Genomic DNA, 24,761 nt, shown 5'->3' on the forward strand with positions numbered 1-24,761 from the left:
TGCCTTTGGAGTCAGAACATTCCTGTCTTTGGTTGGACCTAGAATGACACCCTCACCTTTTATTAAGTCTTTGTCTCCAGCCTTCTTTGTTATTGGAAGGTGGTGGTGACTCAGTTCACTGGAAGCATGCCCTTGACTGTGAAATCCCTGTCTATTCCTCTTTTTGCTTCTGGGCCACAAGGTGAGTGTTGCTCTGCCACGGTGCTCCTGCCATGACATGCTGCCTCCCTGCAGGCCCCAAAGCTATCAGCCAATCAACCATGGACTGGAATCTCTATAACTGAGCCAAAGTAGAACTTTTCTCTTTTTATCTCAGGCATTACCTAACACAGACTTTGGAGTCAGAACATTCCACAGGCTCCAAGGCCCTTTAGACCTCTTTTTAAATTTATTCAACAAGTAGGACAGTGGGCTACTGTGGGTCAGTTTACCACTTACCACTTGCAAGTCACTTGACATAATCCCACTCACTTCTTGTGTGGATGGTACCACCTGCCTCACAAGGTCACCAGGATGAATTTAAATGAGAAAATACCTAATACCTTGCATAGTTCATGGCATATACTAGGCATGCAATGAGGGTTTTTAAAGTCACAAATATGTATGTGTATATGTACATATGATTATTTAAAAATAATGAAATCCCAATGACTGAGCTTGTGAGCAGAGAGGAATAAATCATGGGGTTTCCCCGCTCAGCCCCAGCAGTGGTATTCCCCATGAAACCAGCATCTCTCCCACTTTGAGTGCTCAATTTTCTTTCACTTTGATGGCCCGGTGAAGGAGAGACAGAAAATTAAATTATACTGGCTCAACATCAAAATATTCAAGAATGTATAAGTGAAAAGTTAAGCAATCTCATTTTTAGAAAGAATTCTGGTTTTACTGAGTATAAAAATGATGCGGCTGGGGCTGTAGCTCAGTGGAACAGCGCTTACTTAGCACATGTGAGGGTTTGATCCTTAGCACCACATAAAAATAAAAATCTTTAAAAAATGAGGTGGTGGTAAATGCCACTATCAAACACTACAAGGAGCTTCTAGATTAGAAATCAATTTCCCATTGTACAACCAGAGAAATGAAAAGTTGTGCTGCAACCGTGTACAATGAATCAAAATGCATTCTGCCATCATATATACCTAATTTAAATAAATAATTAAATGTTTCCCATCATGCACTTTAGAAGCAATGAAGACTGGCTACAGTTTCTCTTTTAGGTAGTAGTTGAAGCAGATTATATTAGTGAGCTCAAGAATACCAACTGACTTCTCTATGACTATAAAGATCAAACTTGATTTAAATTCTACTTGAAAACATCCTCCCCTCATCCTTACCAAAGTATCTGCAATTGAATCTGAAATACAATGTATCAGGTATTAGGATCAAATCTCTTTTGAAACATTCAGATTGCAAAATAAACTTCATATACCAATTCCAGTGAAAGAGCTACTGGAAGACTACTGATTTTAACCTGCCTTTTGTCTTGTTATAATCATCGTGCTCCTTTATTGTTTCCTTTAAAAGCTAGGAGTAAAATTCTGGTAATTTGTTTTTAGGCTTTGATCAGAGGTATTTATACAACACCAGCACCTCCTGTCAGTATGAGTGACCTCCCCAGGGGTGGGCAATCACTCCTGTGTGGGGTTCCATCTCTCCAACAGCAGAGACCCAAGAACAGAGTCAGAGACTGCAGAGGAACGGCCGCTGCCCCCCCCACTCAACATTCACAGCCAGGCTGGAGTGAGCCTGTCTTCTGAGGGTTCACTTCTGGAGGACCATCCACGAGTAGGGAACAGTCCTTTAAAATTCCTGCCTCTGGTCCAAATGGGGTAGATGAGGGTTCCTTTGGAAAAATGTTTATAAGTTGTGCTTCAGCCTCCGTGTTCCTACAGTTCAAAGTAGGAGAGCATAAAAGAGGACACAAACCAAATGCACACTTAAATTAAATAGCATGATTTAATTTAGTTGCCTTAATCCTGAATCCTCTTAAGTTAAAAAAAAAAAAGTTATAATTAACTATTAACGTTAATGAATTTAAACCTTCCAGAAAGCATGTATCCAAAAGGAAATGTCCATCAGGTGACAGGAGCCAGATGCTCTATGGCCTTTCCTGTTTCAGTCTCAGACACTCTAAACATCAATGGAAAAAAATCTCTAATTTCTCAGTTTTATTCTCCTAGAGCACAGTGTGTGGCCTGCTACTGCACACGGTCCTCCAGCAGGTACACAATTAACTCATAGGTGGACAACACGATGGCAGTGTTTGGGATCTGCCTGATGAGCTGGGCTGAGAGTCCTCTGTAGAAGGCGAGGTAGCCTTCCTCCCGGAACACCAGGCGCGCTGTCTGGATGAAGGACTTGTACTTGGTGCCCTCCTCCCGGAGGCGAGTTCTAATGACCTCTGCAGAGAGACAAACACCTGCTTTAGGCTACAAATGAAACAGGGAGAGAAGTCAAGGTTCAGCTATGTCTATCTGCCATCCTGGTTCTATTTGGACAGGACAGTCACAAGCTTAGATAAAAAAAGGGTAAATTCCTTTTAGCGCATCTCCTACTCCCCTTCATAACTTTCTCCTCCTCAAATCCTTTCCACTCTGTCCAGCTGAAAAGCCGTTCCCTCCTTCTTCAAGACTTTGCTGGTTTGGCCTCCTCCCCAGGCACCCACAGCTGGACACTAGTCACTCCTACCTGTTGTGCAGAACTCAGACCCTGGATGACCTCTACTCTATCATCCCTTTGGGTCGCCTGGTAGTGTCCCAGCACAGGGTGGAACGTGATACCTGCCACCAATACTTGATACCATGTGCTGACAGTACAGCAGGCTTGGGAAACAGCCTGTATCTCACAGCACGATAAACTAAGTGTGGTTGGGCTTGTTTTGTTTTTGTGGTACTGGGGATGGAACCCAGGGCCTCAAGCAAATGGTCTACCACTAAGCCACATTCCAGCCTTTTTAAAAATTTGAGACAGGGTCTTGTCAAGTTGCCCAGGCTCAGCTCAAACTTGTGATCCTCCTGCCTTAGCTGAAGGAGTAGCTGGGATTACAGAGGTATCTGCTACTGTCCAAGGTCTTTTTTTAAAAAGTATGTCAGTGGGACAGTAATTCTATAATTCTTTAAAAAATAAAATTAGCTGAGGGCAGTGCTCAAAGGCAAAGCACATACTTAGCATTCATGAGGCCCTTCATCTCCAGCACCAAGACAAACAAAATTGCTAAAAATTAAACTTACCCAAAGCAGCCTTACTCATCACTCCACTCAAACTGAAGCTGAGTGATTTTTAAGTTTGGCTCCCACGTAATTTTTTCAATCAAGGAATTTTAAGTAAGACTCATATTTTTGAGTTTCTGTGAAAACAGAAGTTCATCAACACAGGGCCTGCATTTCTGCATAGCAAATTCTGGCCCCAATCAGCTGAAGCTGAATGAAGCAGTTCCCACAACTGACCTGATCTCTGCCAAAGTAGCTAAGGCCACTTGTGCTCACCCACCTTACCTGCAGGTATAGGGTGAGCACCCCTAACCCAATAATCTGCCTGAAACTTCTGGTGCATCATGTGGGCCAGATTAGGCACGCTTAACTGGTAAAGCCTACACACACATTACAAAACCTGAAAATCCCCAAATCTGAAACACTTCTAATCATAAGCATTTCAGACAAAGGACACTCAACCTGTATGTGCACTTCAGTTTGTGCTATGGAGGTCCTGATACAGTGACAAGTGACAAACCTGTCAACTGCTTGACTGCTCTGGAAGTAAAAGGCAAAACATACCGTGTGGATAAGCAATGCAGGAGGCACATCCCTTAGAAAGAGCAGCAGCTGCCATGAGTCCAAAAAAACTTGTGGAATTTTTCTCAGTTCCACTTGTGGAAGAGGCTAATGGACCTTCTTTCAGATACTTCTTTAAACTTTCATAAATAGCAAAACAGATGATAGTTTCTGAGATTCCAGCATATGAGGCAGTTAATCCTCTATAGAAGCCACGGATGCCCTCTGTCTGGTAAACGTATCGAGCGCACTGGAGTGTGTTCATCTGCTTGGAGCCCCTTATTCTGCATGGGGAGAACCAATGACAGGTGACTTGAGAGATCGCTGCACCAGGTCACAAAGGTGATCGCCAAATGTACAGAGAAAATGCACAAGAGAGAAATCTGTCCTGTGGCCGGCTGACCCTTGGCCCCCTGTGAGGCCAGCTCAACACACTGGGGCACCTGACTGGCCCACAGAGTGGTCGGTCTATATCAAGGGCCGGAGAATCATGTTCACAGCCTCTGACCTAATTCTATAAAGAGCTCATGGAGGATAATGCTCGTCCCAGGGGAATCACAACTGCAATACAGTCAAAACAATCCAAAAATTTAAGAATGGGATGGCAAGTACCAGATTCAAAGTCAAGGTGCAGTAAGACACAGGAAGGTGCTTAAGTGGAAAGCAGGACAAAATTCACACATGAAATGTGTGAAAGGAAGAAAAATTCACCAAAATTCTGACAGGCTGGTAAATACAAAGGTTCCCCAGGCTCCAGAGTATTTTGTACACGCACTGAGGACTGAACCCAGGGCCTCATGCATGAATGGTATATTTTTATTCTATTATTTCTAAACTTGGTTCCCTGTCTTAATCATTTTACAAAAAAGGTAACTTAGAGTGAACTGATGTTGACCAGTTGTTTTTAATTGTTCAGTCTCTTAATTGCTATGTTACAAGGAAAAGTAATTCTGGCCAAACTTCTTTTTATTATGCCCCCCCCCCTTTTGTGTGCTGGGGATTGAATCCAAGGGCGCTTAACCACTGAGCCACATCCCTAGCCCTTTTTGAGCCAGGGTCTCACAAAGTTGCTCAGGGCCTCCCCAATTGGCAGAGGCTGGCTTTGAACTTGTGATCCTTTTGCCTCAGCCTCCTGAGTTACTAGAATTGCCTTATATAGACAGCCCTCCTCTGCTTGATTCACTGGAACAGTTATTCTGTGTTATGGAATAAAGTGATATAAATTTTAGAATCATAAAATGGACCTGATTAGGAGCTTTAAGCTAAATTGCTGAGATTTCATCCTCTGACCAAGGTGCTTTCTTTTTTTTTTTTTTTTTACATTTTTTTTAAAGGGGGGGGGGAGAGAGAGAGAGAGAGAGAGAGAGAGAGAGAGAGAGAATTTTTTAATATTTATTTTCAGTTCTCGCCATACACAACATCTTTGTTGGTATGTGGTGCTGAAGATCGAACCCGGGCCGCACGCATGCCAGGCGAGCGCGCTACCACTTGAGCCACATCCCCAGCCCCCAAGGTGCTTTCTTGTCTCAAGCCTTTTCTGTAACCTGGCTGCTCTCAGGATGGTGGGTGGCCTTGCTGCCTCAGGAGACGGACCTCCTCACCTTGTTATGTGCCTCCTGGGTTGCTGGGATCAGTCTTAGGCCACTGTACCCAGCTAATTGTATTTTAGTAACTATTTATGATTTCGTTAAAAATACTTTATTCTAAAAAGAGCCTACAGGTTTCCCCAGAATGCCAAAGGAATCCACAGCACCAAAAACAAACAAACAAAAACAAAGCCAACAACAATGCCTGGCTAGAATTTCAGGGCCAAAACTGAGTGTATCTGAGGGCCTTATTCAACTTCTCCTCTGGGGCCTGAAGGCTTGTGCTGTTCTGCTCTTTCAACTTCCTCCCCTGGAAGGTGAGGCCTCCAGAGGACCCTCAGCATGTAACCTGGTGGGGCCTGCACACAGCCCTGAGAGCACTTCCCATCTTCTTCTGCCATCTCTGTGGCCCTCCTCTCCCCACAATGCTTACAAGCACAAATCTCAAAATAAAAAGTATTTCTACATATGCTTAGATTGAGAGGGGAAAAAAGGGGGATGACTGAAGAGTCCTACATCTAACACCATAGCTAGAACTGGGGAAGGAAAAATCCCACCAAATTCTTACATTAAGGAAGGGACAATCAAAAACTTACTTTCGCTCTAGCTGCATCCGAGTTTTAACCATCCATATAGGATTCATTAAGGAATTTGTGACAAAAGCTGGAAGAAAAGAACAGCAAAATAAAGTCATTACTGGGCAGAGCCAGTGCTTATCAAAGCTGCCCATGCCATACACAGCTTGAGAAACCAGGAATCCTGTGGCTTAACAGAACTGGGTGGCGGAGGCAGGTACCTCTCTGTACTGCAGATGGAAGCCGCAGTCTCTAAACTGTACCGTGTCTACTCCTGGACCCTAAGAAAGCGTTCAGCTTCCTAGAGCCTGCTGGGTCTCTCTCACCCCTAGGTGGTGCTGCTGGCCTTTCTCCTAATGTGATTCCCACAACTTAGAAGGTTCAGATCCTCAAGGAATTTTTTTAAGAAGTTGCTAATGTAATCCAAATGTTACCTTATATCTAATTTGGAAAAAAGGAATTCAATCTCTTTTCACCTGAATTCAAACTTAGAAATTTTAAGCCAGATGAATCATTTCAGGAAATGAACTATTGAGACTGATCTGCTTAGAGGACTCATCTTAATTTTGCTCATCTTTCAAATCAGTCAAAAAAAAGGCCATGCTGTGGTATTAGTTCCAACTCCTCTGACACCTCATGCCATCCATAGTCCTAAGTAGATTAATTATTAGGAAGACACTTGGTTATAAAGTTCCCTGAAGGTCTGCTTTATTTACCTGTTCTGGGTTATTTTTGCAAGTCACAAAACTAACCAGTAGCTTCTGGCTTATGGTTAACTCACTACTGGCCCATTAAGTGAAGATAGACCTAATTTGGAATGCTATGTCCTCCTCAGAGCTCCACACGAAGTGGAAATGCTTCTCTTGTGTGAAGCAGCTCTGCTTAATGTTTTCTATTCAGGGTCTAAAAATCATAAGCTCTAAATATTCAAATGGGTTGCTAGTACACTTACTGGGGTAACAGAGGCAAATGAAACTGGTGTTTATACCCACAGACTGGCACAAGGTGGAAATTTTTATAAAATGTCAATTTAAATTCTCTAAAATATGTTTCAATTTAAGTGGACATAAGCCTCTGTATAAAAAGACAGACTTTCTCTTGGCAATCTGCAAGTCCATGCTTCCTGCATAGGACTTCCTGAGGAACAGTCCTGCCCCAAGTTCTACAATGAGTGGAATGACTTGCTCAAAAGAGAACAAAAGCTCTCTGACCTGTCACCTGTCCTGAAAACACTGCCCCATAGCCCTGAACCCTCGCTGTGTACCCAGGTATTAAGGGCAGATGGGCCTGCCAGATCCTGGGGAGTCACAAAGAAAGCAGCTCTGATTTCTGGAAACAACTTAATGGGAAAAGCAGAAAGACATGAAAAACACACTAATAACATTAAAAAAAAAATAGCACTGACTGGCAGCATGCGGGAGAACATGTGAATTTTGAGGGAGAATAAAAAGCTTGAGCAGTCAAAGAAAAGGAAATCAAGTTACAAACTACTCTCAAACATCATTCCATCAGTTCTAACATAAAGCTTTTGAAAATGATTTTGGGTCAAAAAGAATAGGAAGTGAATTTCTGGGGGGTTAGGGGGGACACATGCTTTAGGAAGCAAGAGGCTTTTATTTCACTCACTAGGTAACATACCTGCAGAGCCAGCTGAGAAAATATGCACAATATTGCTATTAGGCACGAAAATGCCATTAAATTGCTCTTTGGCTTTGGAGTAACATGCAAAGTACACAGCCCTGTTAGAACAAAGAGAGAATGCTATAAAGAAATCATTATGGCACTATAAAATATATATGTGAGGCATAATAAATAATATGGGAGAAAATATACAACCAAAACCATGACCTCACCTGTGCTAAAACCAAAACCTGCTCAGAAAGTTCTTGCTTGCCCTGCCAGAATTATTTAATGATGACAGAGTATCCAAAATAATTGAGGAAAGTGATATCTGGTGATATGTGTACCAAGTTCTTTTATGTTCTTCATTCTGGATGAATGCTAACAGCAGCAATATAGACTTTAACTTTAAAAGCTTGTAACATTTCTAAAATATACTAAGGCCAGCGCAGTGTTTCTGTCCCTTGCTCCAGTCTTCTCGGTCCTTCTCCTCTGTCCTCCTTGCTGCTGGGGCTCAGGAGTACAGGCTGCTTGGAAGTTTCCCCGTAATGCAGGCAAAATGCTTCTTTTTCTTGTTGGCTAATAACCCAATCATAGGATTTAAGTTTCATCTTAGGATCTTCTTTTTTAGGTGGACACAATACCTTTGTTTTACATTTATGTGGTGCTGAGGATCAAACCCAGTGCCTCGTGCATGCTAGGCGAGTACTCGCTCTACCACTGACCACAACCCTAGCCACTCATCTTAGGACCCAGACTACTGTTAAAATAAAAATTGCAGAAGGCCACTATTTTGGACTAAATTCCTTCCTGGCCCCAAGAGATCAGACAAAAGCAGTGGAGTCCCTGTGTTGAAGTTGCTTGTCACCAAACTATCTGCCCCTCCAAGAAATCAGGATTAGGTAACTGTTAACGTTCCCAAAAGGGACAGTTTCAACTGGTGTGATCGTCAACTTTCCTCTGCTTTAATTCTTATGAAAAAGAACTGATGTTAACCAGTTATTTTTCTATTGTTCCCTGTTTTTACCCTCCTTGGCCCACTGGAACACTTATTCTAAATTATATGGAATAAAATGTTGCCTAAAAAGTAAAGCCTGGGTGCCTTTCCAGTTCCTTCAGATCAATGTTTCCAAGTGCACATGAATCATCTGGGGATCTTGCTAGGCTGTAGGCCTGGGTGTGCCCTGAGATGACATGACTGTGTGGTTTCTCACAAGCTCCTAGATAACACCACATGGTGACCACATACCACACTTAGGACAGCAAAAGCTTAAGGGAGATTATAGGTGATGATAGCAAATTAGTTTTTCTATTTAATAAAATAACCAGAATTTCTTTCTCACCCAAAAGAACACAATCACAGCTATTACCATCTCTGAAGGTCAGATATATTTAGGTGAATCCAACACAGAAAACGAAACTGGCCAGTTAGCAGTGTGGCCCTCTGGCAAAAAAGGCCCAACATGGACACTACTCTTAGGAGCAAGCGCACAATTCAATGCTTACCTTGATGGTGCCACTCCAACCAAATTTGGACCCAAGCCTCTGAAGAGTGACTTTGGTCCTTCCTTCTCCAAGATCGACCTGAATAATAAAAAGACATACTTTTTTTTTTTTTTTTTTTTTAAAGAGAGAGTGAGAGAGGAGAGAGAGAGAGAGAGAGAGAGAGAGAGAGAATTTTTAATATTTATTTTTTAGTTCTCGGCAGACACAACATCTTTGTTGGTATGTGGTGCTGAGGATCGAACCCGGGCCGCACGCATGCCAGGCGAGCGCGCTACCGCTTGAGCCACATCCCCAGCCCCAAAAGGACATACCTTTAATACCCCTTATGGGAGGACTGTGCCAAATGGCGAAAAGTCAACTTTCACATCATTCCTTCAGATAATATGTTAAGGAACCCTTACCCAACTCTACTACACCTGCAGGAGTAGGCCCTGAGTCCCATTTCCACTAACACATTGACACAGCCTGCTGCAAAAGCAATCACTGGACATATTTTCAACAAGCCTTTTCCCTGCTCCACAGGAGCAAGATATCGAGGGTTTGTGCTACATACTGAAATGCTCCGGTAAAGGGAAGTGTCCTCAATCATAACAACAGCTCAGAGATTTCTCTGGGTGGTATTTCTTTTGGAAATACCTCTTTATTTATAGCATCATTATCTTATAGATCTTTGCCTATTGTAGCAGAGCCCTAAACAGGACAGAAGGAACAGAAAAGCCTACCAAGTTTCATGGTATATGTGAAGGTTATTTAAAGCCAAAGTCTAACCTCTTGAGTCCCCAAAATGATACTGTGATAAATCTTATTTATTATTTTGGGGTATTGGGGATTGAACCCAGGGGTGCTTAATCTCTGAGCCACCTTTTATATTTTTATTTAGAGACAGGGTCTGGCTGAGTTGCTTAGGGCCTCGATAAGTTGCTAATGCTGGCTTTGAATTTGTGATCCTCCTGCCTCAGCCTCCTGAGCTGCTGGCATTACAGGCATACACCACCATTCTTTTCAAAATTGTACAAATATATAAAACAAAATTTACCATCTTGGTCATTTTTAAGTGGACAGGTCAGTGGCACTGAGGACATGCACAATGCTGTGGAAGCAACTCTCCTGTCTACCTCCAGTACATCTCCAGCTGACACTTCCTACCAAACAGTCCTGCCCCCACTCCTCTCTGACTTGCCATTCCACTTTGACTCTGCATCTGACCATTCCAGACACTCCCACCAGTGCAATTATATAACGTGTGTCTCCTTTTTGTGACTGGCTTATTTTACCTGGCATGTTTTGAGGGTCATCTATGCCCTAGCATCAGAATTTCCTTCTCCTTAGAGGTGTGATGACCTTCTATTGTTATATACACCACATTTTACTCATCCATTCATTCATCAGTATACACCAGAGCGCCTTCTACTTTCTGGCTATTGTGAGTAATGCTGCTATGAAGACAGGTGTACAAATACGGTATCTGTTCAAAATCCTGTTTTTAATACTTTTGGATTTATACTAACAGAATTGCTGGGTCACAGGGTCACTCTAGGTTTTGAGGAGCTACCATGCTGTTTTCCACAGGGTCTGTGCTATCACACATGCCTAAGAGCAATGCCTAAGGCTTCTAATTTCTCCACAACCTTGCCAATATGTTTAAAAAAAGTTAATTCGATTTCTGATTAAAATAAACACAGAAAACCCTAAAATGGTATAGAACATTCTTAGACATTTTCCTACTCCAATACAGTAATTCAAGTTGGTTAAATTTACTCATTTCAATGGCTCAATCCAATAGAATTTACTTTATTTTTATTAATGGTCTTCTCTAATTTATTCTCCTTTCTGAGTACACACACACACACACACACACACACACACACACACAGGACTGAATCTGGGGATAATCTACCACTGAGCTATATTTCCAGCCCTATTAATTTCTTATTTTGAGACACAGTCTCCTTAAGTTTCCCAGGCTGGCCTCAAACTTGAAATCCTCCTGTCTAAGTCTCCCGAACAGCTGGGTTTACAGGTGTACAGCACTATGCCCCATTAATCTTTTCTTCTAGTACCTTCAATTCGACAGTATTCTATGTTGAACCAGTTCACAAATAATCATATCCTAGTCAAAGGGTTACATGCAATGTTTTACCTTCATTATGACACGCTGAAGGTATGATAAAAAGATATTTTTACTTCTATGCCAACAGTGAAGTGTTAACTCTATCTTTACCACTTCCATATTTCCATTTCCTCAAAACCAAGCAGAGGGGTAAAATTGGGAGTTCATAACCCACTTCAATCTAATGTATGAAATATGATATGTCAAGAGCTTTGTAATATTGTGAACAACCAATAAAAAAAAAAAAAAGAAAAAAAAAAAAACCCAAGCAGAAATTTTTGGTGCGAGAGTGGTTAGGCTGATGTCTGCTCATGGCACATGAACTGTGTTCAAGTCCTGTTCACCAGCAGCTTTTCTCCTTCCTTAGGTCACTTTTCATGCTCTAGATCCCCTCGATGAACCAATCAACCAAATTGTGAACCTTGGTTTCTCTCCTAAGTTTTAGATGTTCACAAAATATTTAAACTGCTTAAACTAAATATTTATACCTTAAGATCTTTCCTAAAAATAGGAAGCTAGCAATTAAATAAGAAAAAGGTTATTTGGATTAAAAAGAAAAAAGTAAAACTCTATTTATGGACAGAAGAATCTTATAAATAAAATATATGTTGGGGCTGGGGATGTGGCTCAAGTGGTAACGCGCTCGCCTGGCATGAGCGGGGCGCTGGGTTCGATCCTCAGCACCACATAAAATAAAATAAAGATGTTGTATCCACCAAAAACTGAAAAATTAATATTAAAAAAAATTCTCTCTTTAAAATAAATAAATAAAATATATGCATTCTGTCCAGCTATAACTAAAAATATTAAAAAAAAATACGGGGGGGGGAGGGGCTGGCTGGGGCTGTAGCTTGGTGGTAGAGCACTTGCCTAGCATGGGTAAGGCCCTGGGTTTGATCCTTAGCACTAAACAAAAAAATAAGTAAATAAAATAAAGTTATAAAACATATTTTAAAAATACTAGGGAATCCACTAAAAAAAGTAATATAGCTAATAAATAAGTGCTGCAAGATTACAGGGTACGAGATCTGTATGAGAAAAATCAGCTGTTTTTCTACACAGGAGCACTCTGAAACAAAATTAAAAAAACAATTCGATGCTGGGTACAGTGGTACCTGCCTGTAGCACTGGCTAGTTTGGAGGCTAAGGCAGAAGGATCATTTGAGCCCAGGAGTTTGAGGCCAACTGGGTAACACAGTGGGATCTGTCCTAAAACAACAACCAAACAAACAAAAAATCCCAGTTCCATTTACAGTAGCATCGAAAGGAATAAAATATGGGGCTGGGGATGTGGCTCAAGTGGTAGCGTGCTCGCCTGGCATGCATGTAGCCCGGGTTGGATCCTCAGCACCACATACAAACAAAGATGTTGTGTCCACCAAATACTAAAAAATAAATATTAAAATTCTCTCTCTCTTCCTCTCTCACTCTTTTTTTAAAGAGAGAGTGAGAGAGGAGAGAGAGAGAGAGAGAGAGAGAGAGAGAGAGAGAGAGAGAATTTTTAATATTTATTTTTCAGTTCTCGGTGGACACAACATCTTTGTTGGTATGTGGTGCTGAGGATCGAACCCGGGCCGCACGCATGCCAGGCGAGCGCGCTACCGCTTGAGCCACATCCCCAGCCCCTCTCTCTCACTCTTAAAAAAAAAAAAAAAGAAAGGAATAAAATATTTATCCCTAGAGACATGAACTAAATTAGTAGTTGCCAGGAAATTGGGGGGTAGGAGTGGGAGGATACTGCTAATGGATACATATTTCTTTTTAAAATATTCTGGAATTACATACTGGTGGTGGTCACCTAACTCAATATACTAAATCTTACTGATCAGCAGACTTTAAAAGGACAAATTTCATGGTATGTAAATAATAATTATTTAAAAAAATAGTGAGAGACCTCAGTTCAATTTATGTAATCCAATTACTTAAAAAAATTAGAGAGACTGCAGTCTCATTTTCTAATCATAAAATCTTTCTTTACTGGTAGGCAGTGATGTCAGGACACTCAATAGTGTGGCCCAGACTAAACCCCTTGGTGCAAACTCTGCTCTACACTGCTACATCTAGACCAGGGAACACATCTCACACTAGCGCAGCGGTCATTTCATTTTTTTCTCCATGGCATCTGAGGAAGGTCAAAGCAATGAGTTTAAAATAAGACCTGACCAAACAATGGAAAATACTTCAATAGTAGAGAGGAAGGAAATACTGATATGTGCTACAGTAAGGATGAACCTCAAAAAACATTCAGCTAGATGAAAAAGCCAGACCCACGAAGCCAACATACATCATATGAATGTCAGGAGAAACAAATCTATAGACAGACAGCAGACTAGCATTTGGTTACCTGGGGCTGGGGCAAGAGACTAGCATTTGGTTACCTGGGGCTGTTGCAAACAGGTAAAGGATTTTATTTTAAGCTCTAAAATTAAATAATGGTCATGGCTGTACAAAACTGAACATACTAACAACAGCTAGACTGAACTTTATCTTGTTTTTTTTTTTTTTTTTTTCTTAAAATGAACAGATGGGTCTTCTGCTGCTGCCTAAAGCTGAGGATCGAACCCAGGCCACAAGCATGCCAGGCAAGCGCGATACCGCTTGAGCCACATCCCCAGCCCCACGATTCTCATCTTAATAAAGCTTTTTAAAACAATAAATAGCTGGGTGCGGTGGTATACGCCTGTAATCCCAGTGGCTCAGGAGGCTGAAGCAGGAGGATCACGAGTTCAAAGCCAGCCTCAGCAAAAGTGAGGCACTAAGCAACTCAGTGAGACCCTATCTCTAGATAAAATACAAAGTAGGGCTGAAGATGTGGCTCAGTGGTAGAATACCCCTGAGTTTAATCCCCAGTACTCAATCCCTCCCCTGCGCCCCATAAAGGCCAGGCAAGGAGAGAGGAGGAAAAACTCACTGAAGAAAGATCTAGAGCAGGGGAGAAATGCTGTTGTAAAGCAAAATTTAGTTCTTATAACAGATTAAATGCTAAAACTGGAATATGGATTATAGAATATTAAAAAGTAGCATATCAATATGAAATTTCTTGAATTTGAAAACAACTATTCTCTCTTGGAAAATAAATGCTGGAGGACTAAGGATAAAGGTGCAAGCCACATGGCACCCACTTTGAGATGGACAGAAAATAAATGTGTACAGCCAAAATCAAAGTGTGAACATTATCAAAATGTTAAAAATTGGGTGAATCTAAGGACTGGGTTGTGGCTCAGTGGTAGAGCCTGGCCTGGCATGTGTGAGGTCCTGGTTTCGATCCTTAGCACCAAATATAAATAAAGAAATAAAGTAAAACATCCACTGCAACTAAAAAAAAAAAAAAAAAAAAAAAAAAGGGTGAATCTATAAAAAGTTATAAGAAAGTTATCAGTACCATTCCTGTAACCTTTCTGTAAGTCTGAAATGATTTAAAAATAAAATCATTTAGGCTGGGAGTGCAGTTCAGTGGTAGAGTATTTGCCTAACATGTGTGAGGCCCTGGGTTTGATTCACAGAACTGCAAAAAACAAAAACAAAACAAAAAAACCTACTAAAAATATGTCAGGCTATAAAAACAACTTAGGTCATGATTACAGTGTAAACACAACTCTTAGGATTCCATAAACACAATACTTCAAAATGAAATTCATGGGGTTTCAATGAATATTCACAGTGGCCAAGAGTAAGCCATCTGGCTCTTAAGAGAGGCATGAGAATTTAATATTTTGAAATTAAAATACTTTCTCAAGGGGCTGGGGATGTGGCTCAAGCGGTAGCGCGCTCTCCTGGCATGCGTGCGGCCCGGGTTCGATCCTCAGCACCACATACCAACAAAGATGTTGTGTCCGCCGAGAACTGAAAAATAAATATTAAAAATTCTCTCTCTCCCCCCCCTCTCTCTCTAAAAAAAAAAAAAAAAAAAAAAAATACTTTCTCAAAGCAGGACTGTTAAAAAGACAAGCTCTTTTAACACAAACTTTCCTTAACACCTTGAAGTAACCTACACCTCCTGACATAGTATGTAATGAAGGTTTTCAATGCTAAGTATATTTGACAATCTTTTAAAGCTTAAATTCCGTCTGTGGTCCCAGAAATGTAGTGTGCAGCTCTAAACACAACTAAGGGAATCTCTGGCTCCAGGAAGCTGGGAGCTCTTATCCATAATGCAGCAGGGAGCTCGTGTCCTCAAGTGACTCAGACCTTTAAAGAAGTGAAGACAGCGGTCTCCATAGTTACTCATATTAACAGTGGCAAAGAGTCAAATCTGTTATATAATCCAAAAGTCTAAACTATCTGGGTGTTTACAACACTTTTCTGGAACAATCAAGTTCCTACTATAAATGGTCCACTTTAGCTTCGAAAGAAGGTTTATAAGGATTCAGACTCATTTTCCCACAGTCACATCAACCTTCATTTGGGAAAGAAATGCAAAAAGGAATTACAGTCTTGTTTGGAGCATTTCAATCTCTTCGCCAGTTTCAGAACACAATATGCTTACCACTGACTAATCCAAGACAAGTGTCTTATCTAAACATGTCAGTTTTTTAAAAATACAGACTGGCTCACTGATGTACACATTACTTTTTGGATTAAAAAGATACTTGGAAAAACAAATATAAGGCACCTCAGCAGTTAAAAGAAGCCTTGTCGACAAAAAATTAAACCAGACTTTTTTTAAAAAACAGATACCTGAAATAAACATTACTCTGGTAAATTTAATAGATGCATCCTGAATTTGCCAACACCTTGTCTTTTATTCTTTTATGTAACTGTTCAAAGAATAAAAGTTATCAATTCTCCGGTTGGAACATGGCCGCCGAGGAGGAAGCAGCAATTCTAATGTCTCCACATTAATGGGATCAAAAAGACCCTTTGGAACAGCGGCAGTCTACATACCGAGGAACTTCTAGCAAAATTCCGTGAAGAGGGGTCCCGCCGGGAATTGGTAGGTCTATTAGAAGTGTCAGTTTGTGGCCGCCGGGACTCGGGCCCGGGGACTGCAGTACTTGCCGGAGAGGGGCTGTCGCCTCCCCGGCCCCGGCTGGAGCCGCGAGCCAGAAAGACACGGACTAGGCCGCGGTGCGGCTAGAAGCAGGGAACGCCGGGGGCGGAGACAGCGACCAGGGCAGCGCTGGCTGTGGAGGCCGCGCGGAGAGAGGCGTGGGAGCCCGAGGCTGAGACACACCGGAGAGAGCGAGCTAGCGCCCCGCCATCATCCCGAAATAGCGAGAAGAGGAAGATGGCGGCGGGAAGTGAGTAAGCCTCTCTGAGCTCCGCACCCCGTGCCCCCGCGTCTGAAAAGCTGAGATGGCTGGTCAGCCCTTCACATCCTACGGAGGTGGATGCCTGCCGGGCCTTCGTGGGTAGTGGCCGCAGGGTCCAGGCGGGGCTTGGGAGAGACAGTGGGGACCCGCCCGTTGCGTTGGTCGCCCGGCAGGGGGAGGCGAACTGTCGCTGTTTGCGGGGGACACCACTGTGGCGGAGGGCTGGCGTGGCAGGACTGCGGCGGTGGAGATAACTTCATTGAAGCCTGCTGCTACAGGTGTGTGGACCCCTGGCTTTCCCTCTCCACGCATCGGGGAAACCTTAAGGGCCCCTCCCAGCTCTCCCGTGAGTGCTACAGCCAGCCCGAGGGAGTCAGCGGTGTGGGACTGCTGCTCCCGCCAGGGCTGACTGCTGAGGCCTCTTGCACCAGCTACGGGGGAGTGGCTACTGGAGGGCAAGTAAAATTCGCTGAGGATTCTCAGCCCCAAGCTCTACAAACTTAGGGTCTGAGGGAATGGCAATCTGGAGGAGTGAGCCCAGTCGTCCATGAAAACAGGGCTCCCGGGAGCAGCAGACCTGGCCTGTAGCCAGTATTGTGGTGAGCGGCACCCATGAGAGGGGCCTGGCTAGAGGAAAAGTGGGAAGTGACTAGACACAAGAGGAGGCCCTAGGCACTCAGGATTGGAGACTCGCCCAGTCTGGGAGGAGCTGCTGCACACTGATTGGTTCCCGCATACTGACAGGAGAAACTTGGCCTGGTGGGCACAGCGCCACCTAGTGGAAGAGAAGTTAATCAAACTCTAAGACTGCATTTATTAGTTTTTTTTTTTTTTGATTTGGGTTTTTCTTTCATCTTCATTTTTATATCTTGGTTTTTTTTCTTTCTTCTTTTTTTTTCTTCTTCTTTCTCTTCTAATTTTAATTTTAATTTTTTTTAATTATTATTTTTTTTAAATTTTTTTTCTTTTTTAGTTCCTATTTCTTTCTTCTTTTGTCTTTTCATTTTTCTTATCCCCCCTTCCTTGAATTCTATCTGCCTATTCTCATTCTCCTTAGTGACTTCTTCCCTTCCCTTCTAATACCTTTCCTCCCAAGCATCAAATAAATTTATAGGAATAAGCAGTAACTCAGCAGTCAAACAGAACAAGAAGCAACATGAGCAGCTTCAAGAAACAAGGAAGAAAAGGAGTACAAACAATGCAGGACAGCCTAAATATTCAGGAGGACCTAGAGTCATCAGAAAAATGGTCATATAAAGACCTCAAGGAACACCTTAGACAGATGGAATGGAACCTTAAAGAGGATACAAGACAGCAAATTCAAGCAGCGAAAGAACACATTGAGAAGGAATTACATAAACAGCTAAAAGAAGAAGTTAAGCATCTTTATCAGGAGATAGAGATTATAAAAAATAATCAAACAATAATTCTAGAAATGAAGGAAACGATAAACCAAATTAAAAACTCAATTGAGAGTATCACTAACAGAGTGGAGCAAGTAGAAACCAGAACGTCAGATAATGAAGACAAAATATACCATCTTGAGAAGAGTCTAGCCAACTCAGAAAGGCTGGTAAAAAATCACGAGAAAAACATCCAAGAGTTATGGGATAACATGAAGAAACCAAACTTACGAGTCATCGGGATAGAAGAAGGTACAGAGATTCAAACCAAGGGAATGAGAAACCGGCTGAATGAAATAATTACAGAAAACTTTCCAGAAATAAAAAAGGAAACATATATACAAATTGAAGATGCATACAGGACACCGAGCACACAAAATCACAGTAGACCAATGCCAAGACACATTGTTATGAAGATATCCAATATATAGAACAAAGAGAAAATATTAAAAGCTACAAGAGAAAGGAGACAGATTACATTTAGGGGTAAACCAATACGGTTAACAACGGATTTTTCATCACAGACACTGAAAGCAAGAAGGTCATGGAACAATGTATTTCAAACACTGAAAGACAATGGATGCCAACCAAGAATTCTGTATCCAGCAAAATTAAGCTTCAGGTATGACAATGAAATAAAGATCTTTCATGATAAACAAAAGTTAAAAGAATTTGCAGCCAGAAAACCTGCATTGCAAAGCATTTTGAGCAAAACACTACATGAGGAAGAAATGAAAAACAATAACCAAAACCATCAGTGGGAAGTGCCTCAATAAAGACAGTGGGCGAGGGGAAAGATAATCACAGAGAAACAAACTAAATTTAAAAAAAAAAAAAAAGGATAAACAATCAAACATGGATGGAAGTTCAAACCATATATCAATAGTAACTCTGAATGTTAATGGCCTAAACTCTCCAATAAAGCGACATAGGCTGGTATCATGGATTAAAAAAACAAATCCAACAATATGCTGCCTCCAGGAGACACATCTGATTGGAAAAGACATACACAGGCTGAAGGTGAAAGGATGGGAAAAAATATACCACGCACACAGTTCTCGTAAGCAAGCAGGAGTGGCCATCCTCATATCGAATAAAATCGACTTCAAGACTAAGTTAATCAAAAGGGATAAAGAAGGTCATTATATACTGTTAAAAGGAACCATTCACCAACAAGACATAACAATTATCAATATTTATGCACCAAACAATGGTGCTGCGACATTCATAAAACAAATTCTCCTCAAGTTCAAGAATCAAATAGACCACAACACAATAATTATGGGTGACTTCAACACACCTCTCTCACCATTGGACAGATCCTCCAAACAAAAATTGAATAAAGAAACTATAGAACTCAATATCACAATCAATAACCTAGACTTAACTGACATATATAGAGTATATCAACCATCATCAAATGGATATACTTTTTTCTCAGCAGCACATGGATCCTTCTCAAAAATAGACCATATATTATGCCATAGGGCAACCCTCAGTAAATATAAAGGGGTGGAGATAATACCATGCATTTTATCTGATCATAATGGAATGAAACTGGAAATCAATGATAAAAGAAGGAAGGAAAAATCCTACATCACATGGAAAATGAACAATATGATAATGAATGATCAATGGGTTACAGAAGACATAAAGGAGGAAATCAAAAAATTCTTAGAGATAAATGAAAATACAGACACAACATATCGGAATCTATGGGACACAATGAAAGCAGTTTTAAGAGGAAAATTCATCGCCTGGGGGTCATTCCTCAAAAAAAGAAAAAACCAACAAATAAATGAGCTCACACTCCATCTCAAAGCCCTAGAAAAGGAAGAGCAAAACAACAGCAAATGTAGCAGAAGGCTAGAAATAATTAAAATCAGAGCGGAAATCAATGAAATTGAAACAAAAGAAACTATTGAAAAAATTAACAAAACTAAAAGTTGGTTCTTCGAAAAAATAAATAAGATCGACAGACCTTTAGCCATGCTAACGAAGAGAAGAAGAGAGAGAACTCAAATTACGAACATACGGGATGAAAAAGGCAATATCACAACAGATGCTACAGAAATACAGAAGACAATTAGAAATTATTTTGAAAACCTATATTCCAACAAAATAGAAGATAGTGAAGACATCGATAAATTTCTTAAGTCATATGATTTACCCAGACTGAGTCAGGAGGATACACACAATTTGAACAGACCAATATCAATGGATGAAATTGAAGAAGCCATCAAAAGACTACCAACCAAGAAAAGCCCAGGACCGGATGGGTATACAGCGGAGTTTTACAAAACCTTTAAAGAAGAATTAATACCAATACTTTTCAAGTTATTTCAGGAAATAGAAAAAGAGGGAGCTCTTCCAAATTCATTCTATGAGGCCAACATCACCCTGATTCCGAAACCAGACAAAGACACCTCAAAGAAAGAAAACTACAGACCAATATCTCTAATGAACCTAGATGCAAAAATCCTCAATAAAATTCTGGCGAATCGAATACAAAAACACATCAAAAAAATTGTGCACCATGATCAAGTAGGATTCATCCCTGGGATGCAAGGATGGTTTAACATACGGAAATCAATAAATGTTATTCACCACATCAATAGACTTAAAGATAAGAACCATATGATCATCTCAATAGATGCAGAGAAAGCATTTGACAAAGTACAGCATCCCTTTATGTTCAAAACATTAGAAAAATTAGGGATAACAGGAACTTACCTTGACATTGTAAAAGCTATCTATGCTAAGCCTCAGGCTAGCATCATTCTGAATGGACAAAAGTTGAAGGCATTCCCTCTAAAATCTGGAACAAGACAGGGATGCCCTCTATCTCCACTTCTATTCAATAAAGTTCTCGAAACACTGTCCAGAGCAATTAGACAGACGAAAGAAATTAAAGGCATAAAAATTGGAAAAGAAGAACTCAAATTATCACTATTTGCAGATGACATGATTCTATACCTAGAAGACCCAAAAGGGTCTACAAAGAAACTACTAGAACTAATAAATGAATTCAGCAAAGTGGCAGGATATAAAATCAACACGCATAAATCAAAGGCATTTCTGTATATCAGCGACAAAACTTCTGAAACGGAAATGAGGAAAAACACTCCATTCACAATATCCTCAAAAAAAATAAAATACTTGGGAATTAACCTAACAAAAGAGGTGAAAGATTTATATAATGAAAACTACAGAACCCTAAAGAGAGAAGTTGATGAAGATCTTAGAAGATGAAAAAACATACCCTGTTCATGGATAGGCAGAACTAACATCATCAAAATGGCAATATTACCAAATGTTCTCTATAGGTTTAATGCAATGCCAATCAAAATCCCAATGACATATCTTGTAGAAATTGACAAAGCAATCATGAAATTCATATGGAAAAATAAAAGACCCAGAATAGCAAAAGCAATTCTAAACAGGAAGTGTGAATCAGGCGGTACAGCGATACCAGATTTCAAACTATATTACAGAGCAATAGTGACAAAAACAGCATGGTACTGGTACCAAAACAGGCAGGTGGACCAATGGTATAGAATAGAGGACACAGAGACTAATCCACAAAGTCACAACTATCTTATATTTGATAAAGGGGCTAAAAGCATGCAATGGAGGAAGGATAGCATCTTCAATAAATGGTGTTGGGAAAACTGGAAATCCATATGCAACAAAATGAAACTGAATCCCTTTCTCTCACCATGCACAAAAGTTAACTCAAAATGGATCAAGGAGCTTGATATCAAACCAGAGACTCTGCGTCTGATAGAAGAAAAAGTTGGCTCCGATCTACAGATTGTGGGGTCGGGCTCCAAATTCCTTAATAGGACACCCATAGCACAAGAGTTAACAACAAGAATCAACAAATGGGACTTAATTAAACTTAAAAGTTTTTTCTCAGCAAGAGAAACAATAAGAGAGGTAAATAGGGAGCCTACATCCTGGGAACAAATTTTTACTCCTCACACTTCAGATAGAGCCCTAATATCCAGAGTATACAAAGAACTCAAAAAAATAGACAATAAGATAATAAATAACCCAATCAACAAATGGGCCAAGGACCTGAACAGACACTTCTCAGAGGAGGATATACAATCAATCAACAAGTACATGAAAAAATGCTCACCATCTCTAGCAGTCAGAGAAATGCAAATCAAAACCACGCTAAGATACCATTTCACTCCAGTAAGATTGGCAGCCACTATGAAGTCAAACAACAACAAGTGCTGGCGAGGATGTGGAGAAAAGGGTACACTTGTACATTGCTGGTGGGACTGCAAATTGGTGCGGCCAATTTGGAAAGCAGTTTGGAGATTCCTGGGAAAGATGGGAATGGAACCACCATTTGACCCTGCTATTGCCCTTCTCGGACTATTCCCTGAAGACCTTAAAAGAGCATGCTACAGGGATACTGCCACATCGATGTTCATAGCAGCACAATTCACAATTGCTAGACTGTGGAACCAACCCAGATGCCCCTCAGTAGATGAATGGATAAAAAAAATGTGGATCTATACACAATGGAGTACTATGCAGCAATAAAAAATGACAAAATCATAGAATTTGCAGGGAAATGGATGGCACTAGAGCAGATTATGCTCAGTGAAGCTAGCCAATCCCTAAAAAACAAATGCCAAATGTCTTCTTTGATATAATGAGAGCAAATATGAACAGAGCAGGGAGGAAGAGTAGGAAGAAAAGAGTAACATTAATCAGTGACATGAGATGGGAGGGAAAGGGAGAGATGAGGAAAATTGCATGGAAAAGAAGGGAGACCCTTATTGCTATACAAAATTACATATAAGAGGTTGGGAAGGGAATGGGAAAATAAACAAGGAGAGAAATGAATTACAGTAGATGGGGTAGAGAGAGAAGAAGGGAGGGGAGGGGAGGGGGGATAGTAGGGGATAGGAAAGGTAGCAGAATACAACAATTACTAAAAGGGCAGTATGTAAAATTATGGATGTGTAACCGACATGATTCTGCAATCTGCTTTTGGGGTAAAATTGGGGGTTCATAACCCACTTCAATCTAATGTATGAAGTACGATATGTCAAGAGCTTTGTAAAGTTGTGAACAACCAATAAAAAAAAAATTAAAAAAAAAATAAATAAATAAAAATAAAAAAATAAATATTTATAAGCAGTGTGTTGTAGCTATAATGTTAGCCTTAAATGTTAAACACTTAAATGTTAAATGTTACTTTAAATATTTTAAATTATTTTAATATTAAGCATTAAATACCATATTAAGGTAATTAAAAGATGAAAAAAAAAAAAGTTATCAATTCTCCAAAGGAGAATTTTTTCTCAAATGTGTTAACTTGAGTAAACAATGATTTGCATTTTGAAAAATAAACTTCCTATAAACAAACTCTGATGTCTTTTCTTTAAATATTTAATTTTTAGTTGTAGTTAGATACAATACCTTTATTTATTTTTCTTTTTTAAAAATATTTTATTTATTTTTTTAGTTGTAGATAGACACAATATTTTTATTTGTATGAGACGCCGAGGATCCCCAGGGACTTAAACATACTAGGCAAGTGCTCTACCGCTGAGCCACAACCTCAGCCCTATTTATTTTTCTTTATGTGGTGCTGAGGATGGAACCCAGGGCCTCACACGTGCTAGGTGAGCACTCTACTGCTGAGCCACAACCCCAGCCTGGCTGATGTCTTTTACAGCAGCACTCCCCCACAAAGCAGCACATGAGTAGCTATAGTTTAATGAAGTGGCTGCTATTCATTTGGGCTTTTTTTTGGTACTGGGGATTAAACTCAGGGGGTTCTACCACTGAGCTACACCCCCAGTCCTTTTATTATTATTATTATTTATTGAAACAGGGTCTCGCTAAGTTGCCAAGACTGGCCTTGAACTTGCAACCCTCCTGCCTCAGCTTCCCAAGTTATTAGGATTCCAAGCTGCCATCTATCATTTGAGCTTTTGAATAACAGTATCTTCTACAAATGTAAACAGAAAACAAAGATGGGTTTTGCAGCACAGGGGAAAGGCTAGAGCCCTTGGCCTTGCCTGTCGTTTCCTATATAAAAAGCTCTTTCTGCAGGTCAAAGTGACAGCCCTGGCTCAGGGTGGCTAACAGTCCACCAGGGTGGCAGCCCAGTGAAAAGCAGCCATCCTCTGAGGCACACAGCCAATGGTGGCCTGACTGCAGCCTGCTTTAGAACTTCCCACAGGAAAACATATGCACTGTCCCTGAAGGGCCACTGTGCTTTCTTCAGATGGGAATTAGGTAATATGGTGTTCCCCTTTGTGGCCCGGGAACCAATAAGTTCATTTACAAATCTATGTTTAACAGTACAGAAAGCACATGCATAAGACAGCAGCTAGTATTTATTTACAAGGCAGGGAATGTTGAGTCCTTCAGGTGCACTATCTATCCAATGGTTTAAATCCACCCACTTGCTGATGTATGGAGTGGTTACTCTGTCATAGGCCTCATTCTAGGTGCTTGAGGACACTTCAGCAATCATATAAAGGTCCCTACCTCCAAGAAGTTCAAGTGGAGGGTGGCAAGAGGAAAGAAAAGAGCATGTAAATAAACAAACTACACTGTTGGAAGGAGATAAGTGCTGTGGATAGAAATAAAGCAGGCAGAGGGGATGGGTGTGGAGGAGGGTTCAGTTTTAAAGAGCATGATCACTGCAGAGCCTTCCTGCAAAGGTGACAAAGCCACGCAGATAATGTCCAGAACAAGCACCCTATGGTAGAAAATGTTCCTGGCCTTTTAAAGGAACAAGGAGGCTGGAGGAACAAGGGAGGACACAGGAGGTGATATCAAGGACAGCTGTGGGCTGCAGCTTTTGCTTGGAGGAAGATGGTAGTCCCAGCAGGGATGGAAGCAGAGGATTCTCTGGCTGCTGTGCTGAGAACACACTGAGTATGGTGACAGCTAAGTCTT

General features: G+C 40.8%; 1 protein-coding gene across 1 annotated transcript in view; it reads right to left on the bottom strand.

Moving 5' to 3' along the window:
- Positions 1 to 1,936: 1,936 nt before the first annotated feature.
- Positions 1,937 to 24,761, bottom strand: part of SLC25A33 (solute carrier family 25 member 33) — a 37,571-nt gene continuing 14,746 nt past the window's right edge. Inside the window, exons 3-7 of the mRNA XM_081305743.1 lie at positions 9,058 to 9,135; positions 7,570 to 7,670; positions 5,953 to 6,019; positions 3,774 to 4,054; positions 1,937 to 2,401 (exon numbers count right to left, since the gene is read on the bottom strand). Coding sequence (XP_081161869.1) covers positions 2,199 to 2,401; positions 3,774 to 4,054; positions 5,953 to 6,019; positions 7,570 to 7,670; positions 9,058 to 9,135 — 730 coding nt within the window. The 3' untranslated portion in view covers positions 1,937 to 2,198. The remainder of the gene's footprint in view (positions 2,402 to 3,773; positions 4,055 to 5,952; positions 6,020 to 7,569; positions 7,671 to 9,057; positions 9,136 to 24,761) is intronic.

This window comes from Spermophilus citellus (assembly GCF_964194105.1).
Source record: "Spermophilus citellus genome assembly, chromosome: 9".
Lineage (NCBI taxonomy): Eukaryota > Metazoa > Chordata > Mammalia > Rodentia > Sciuridae > Spermophilus > Spermophilus citellus.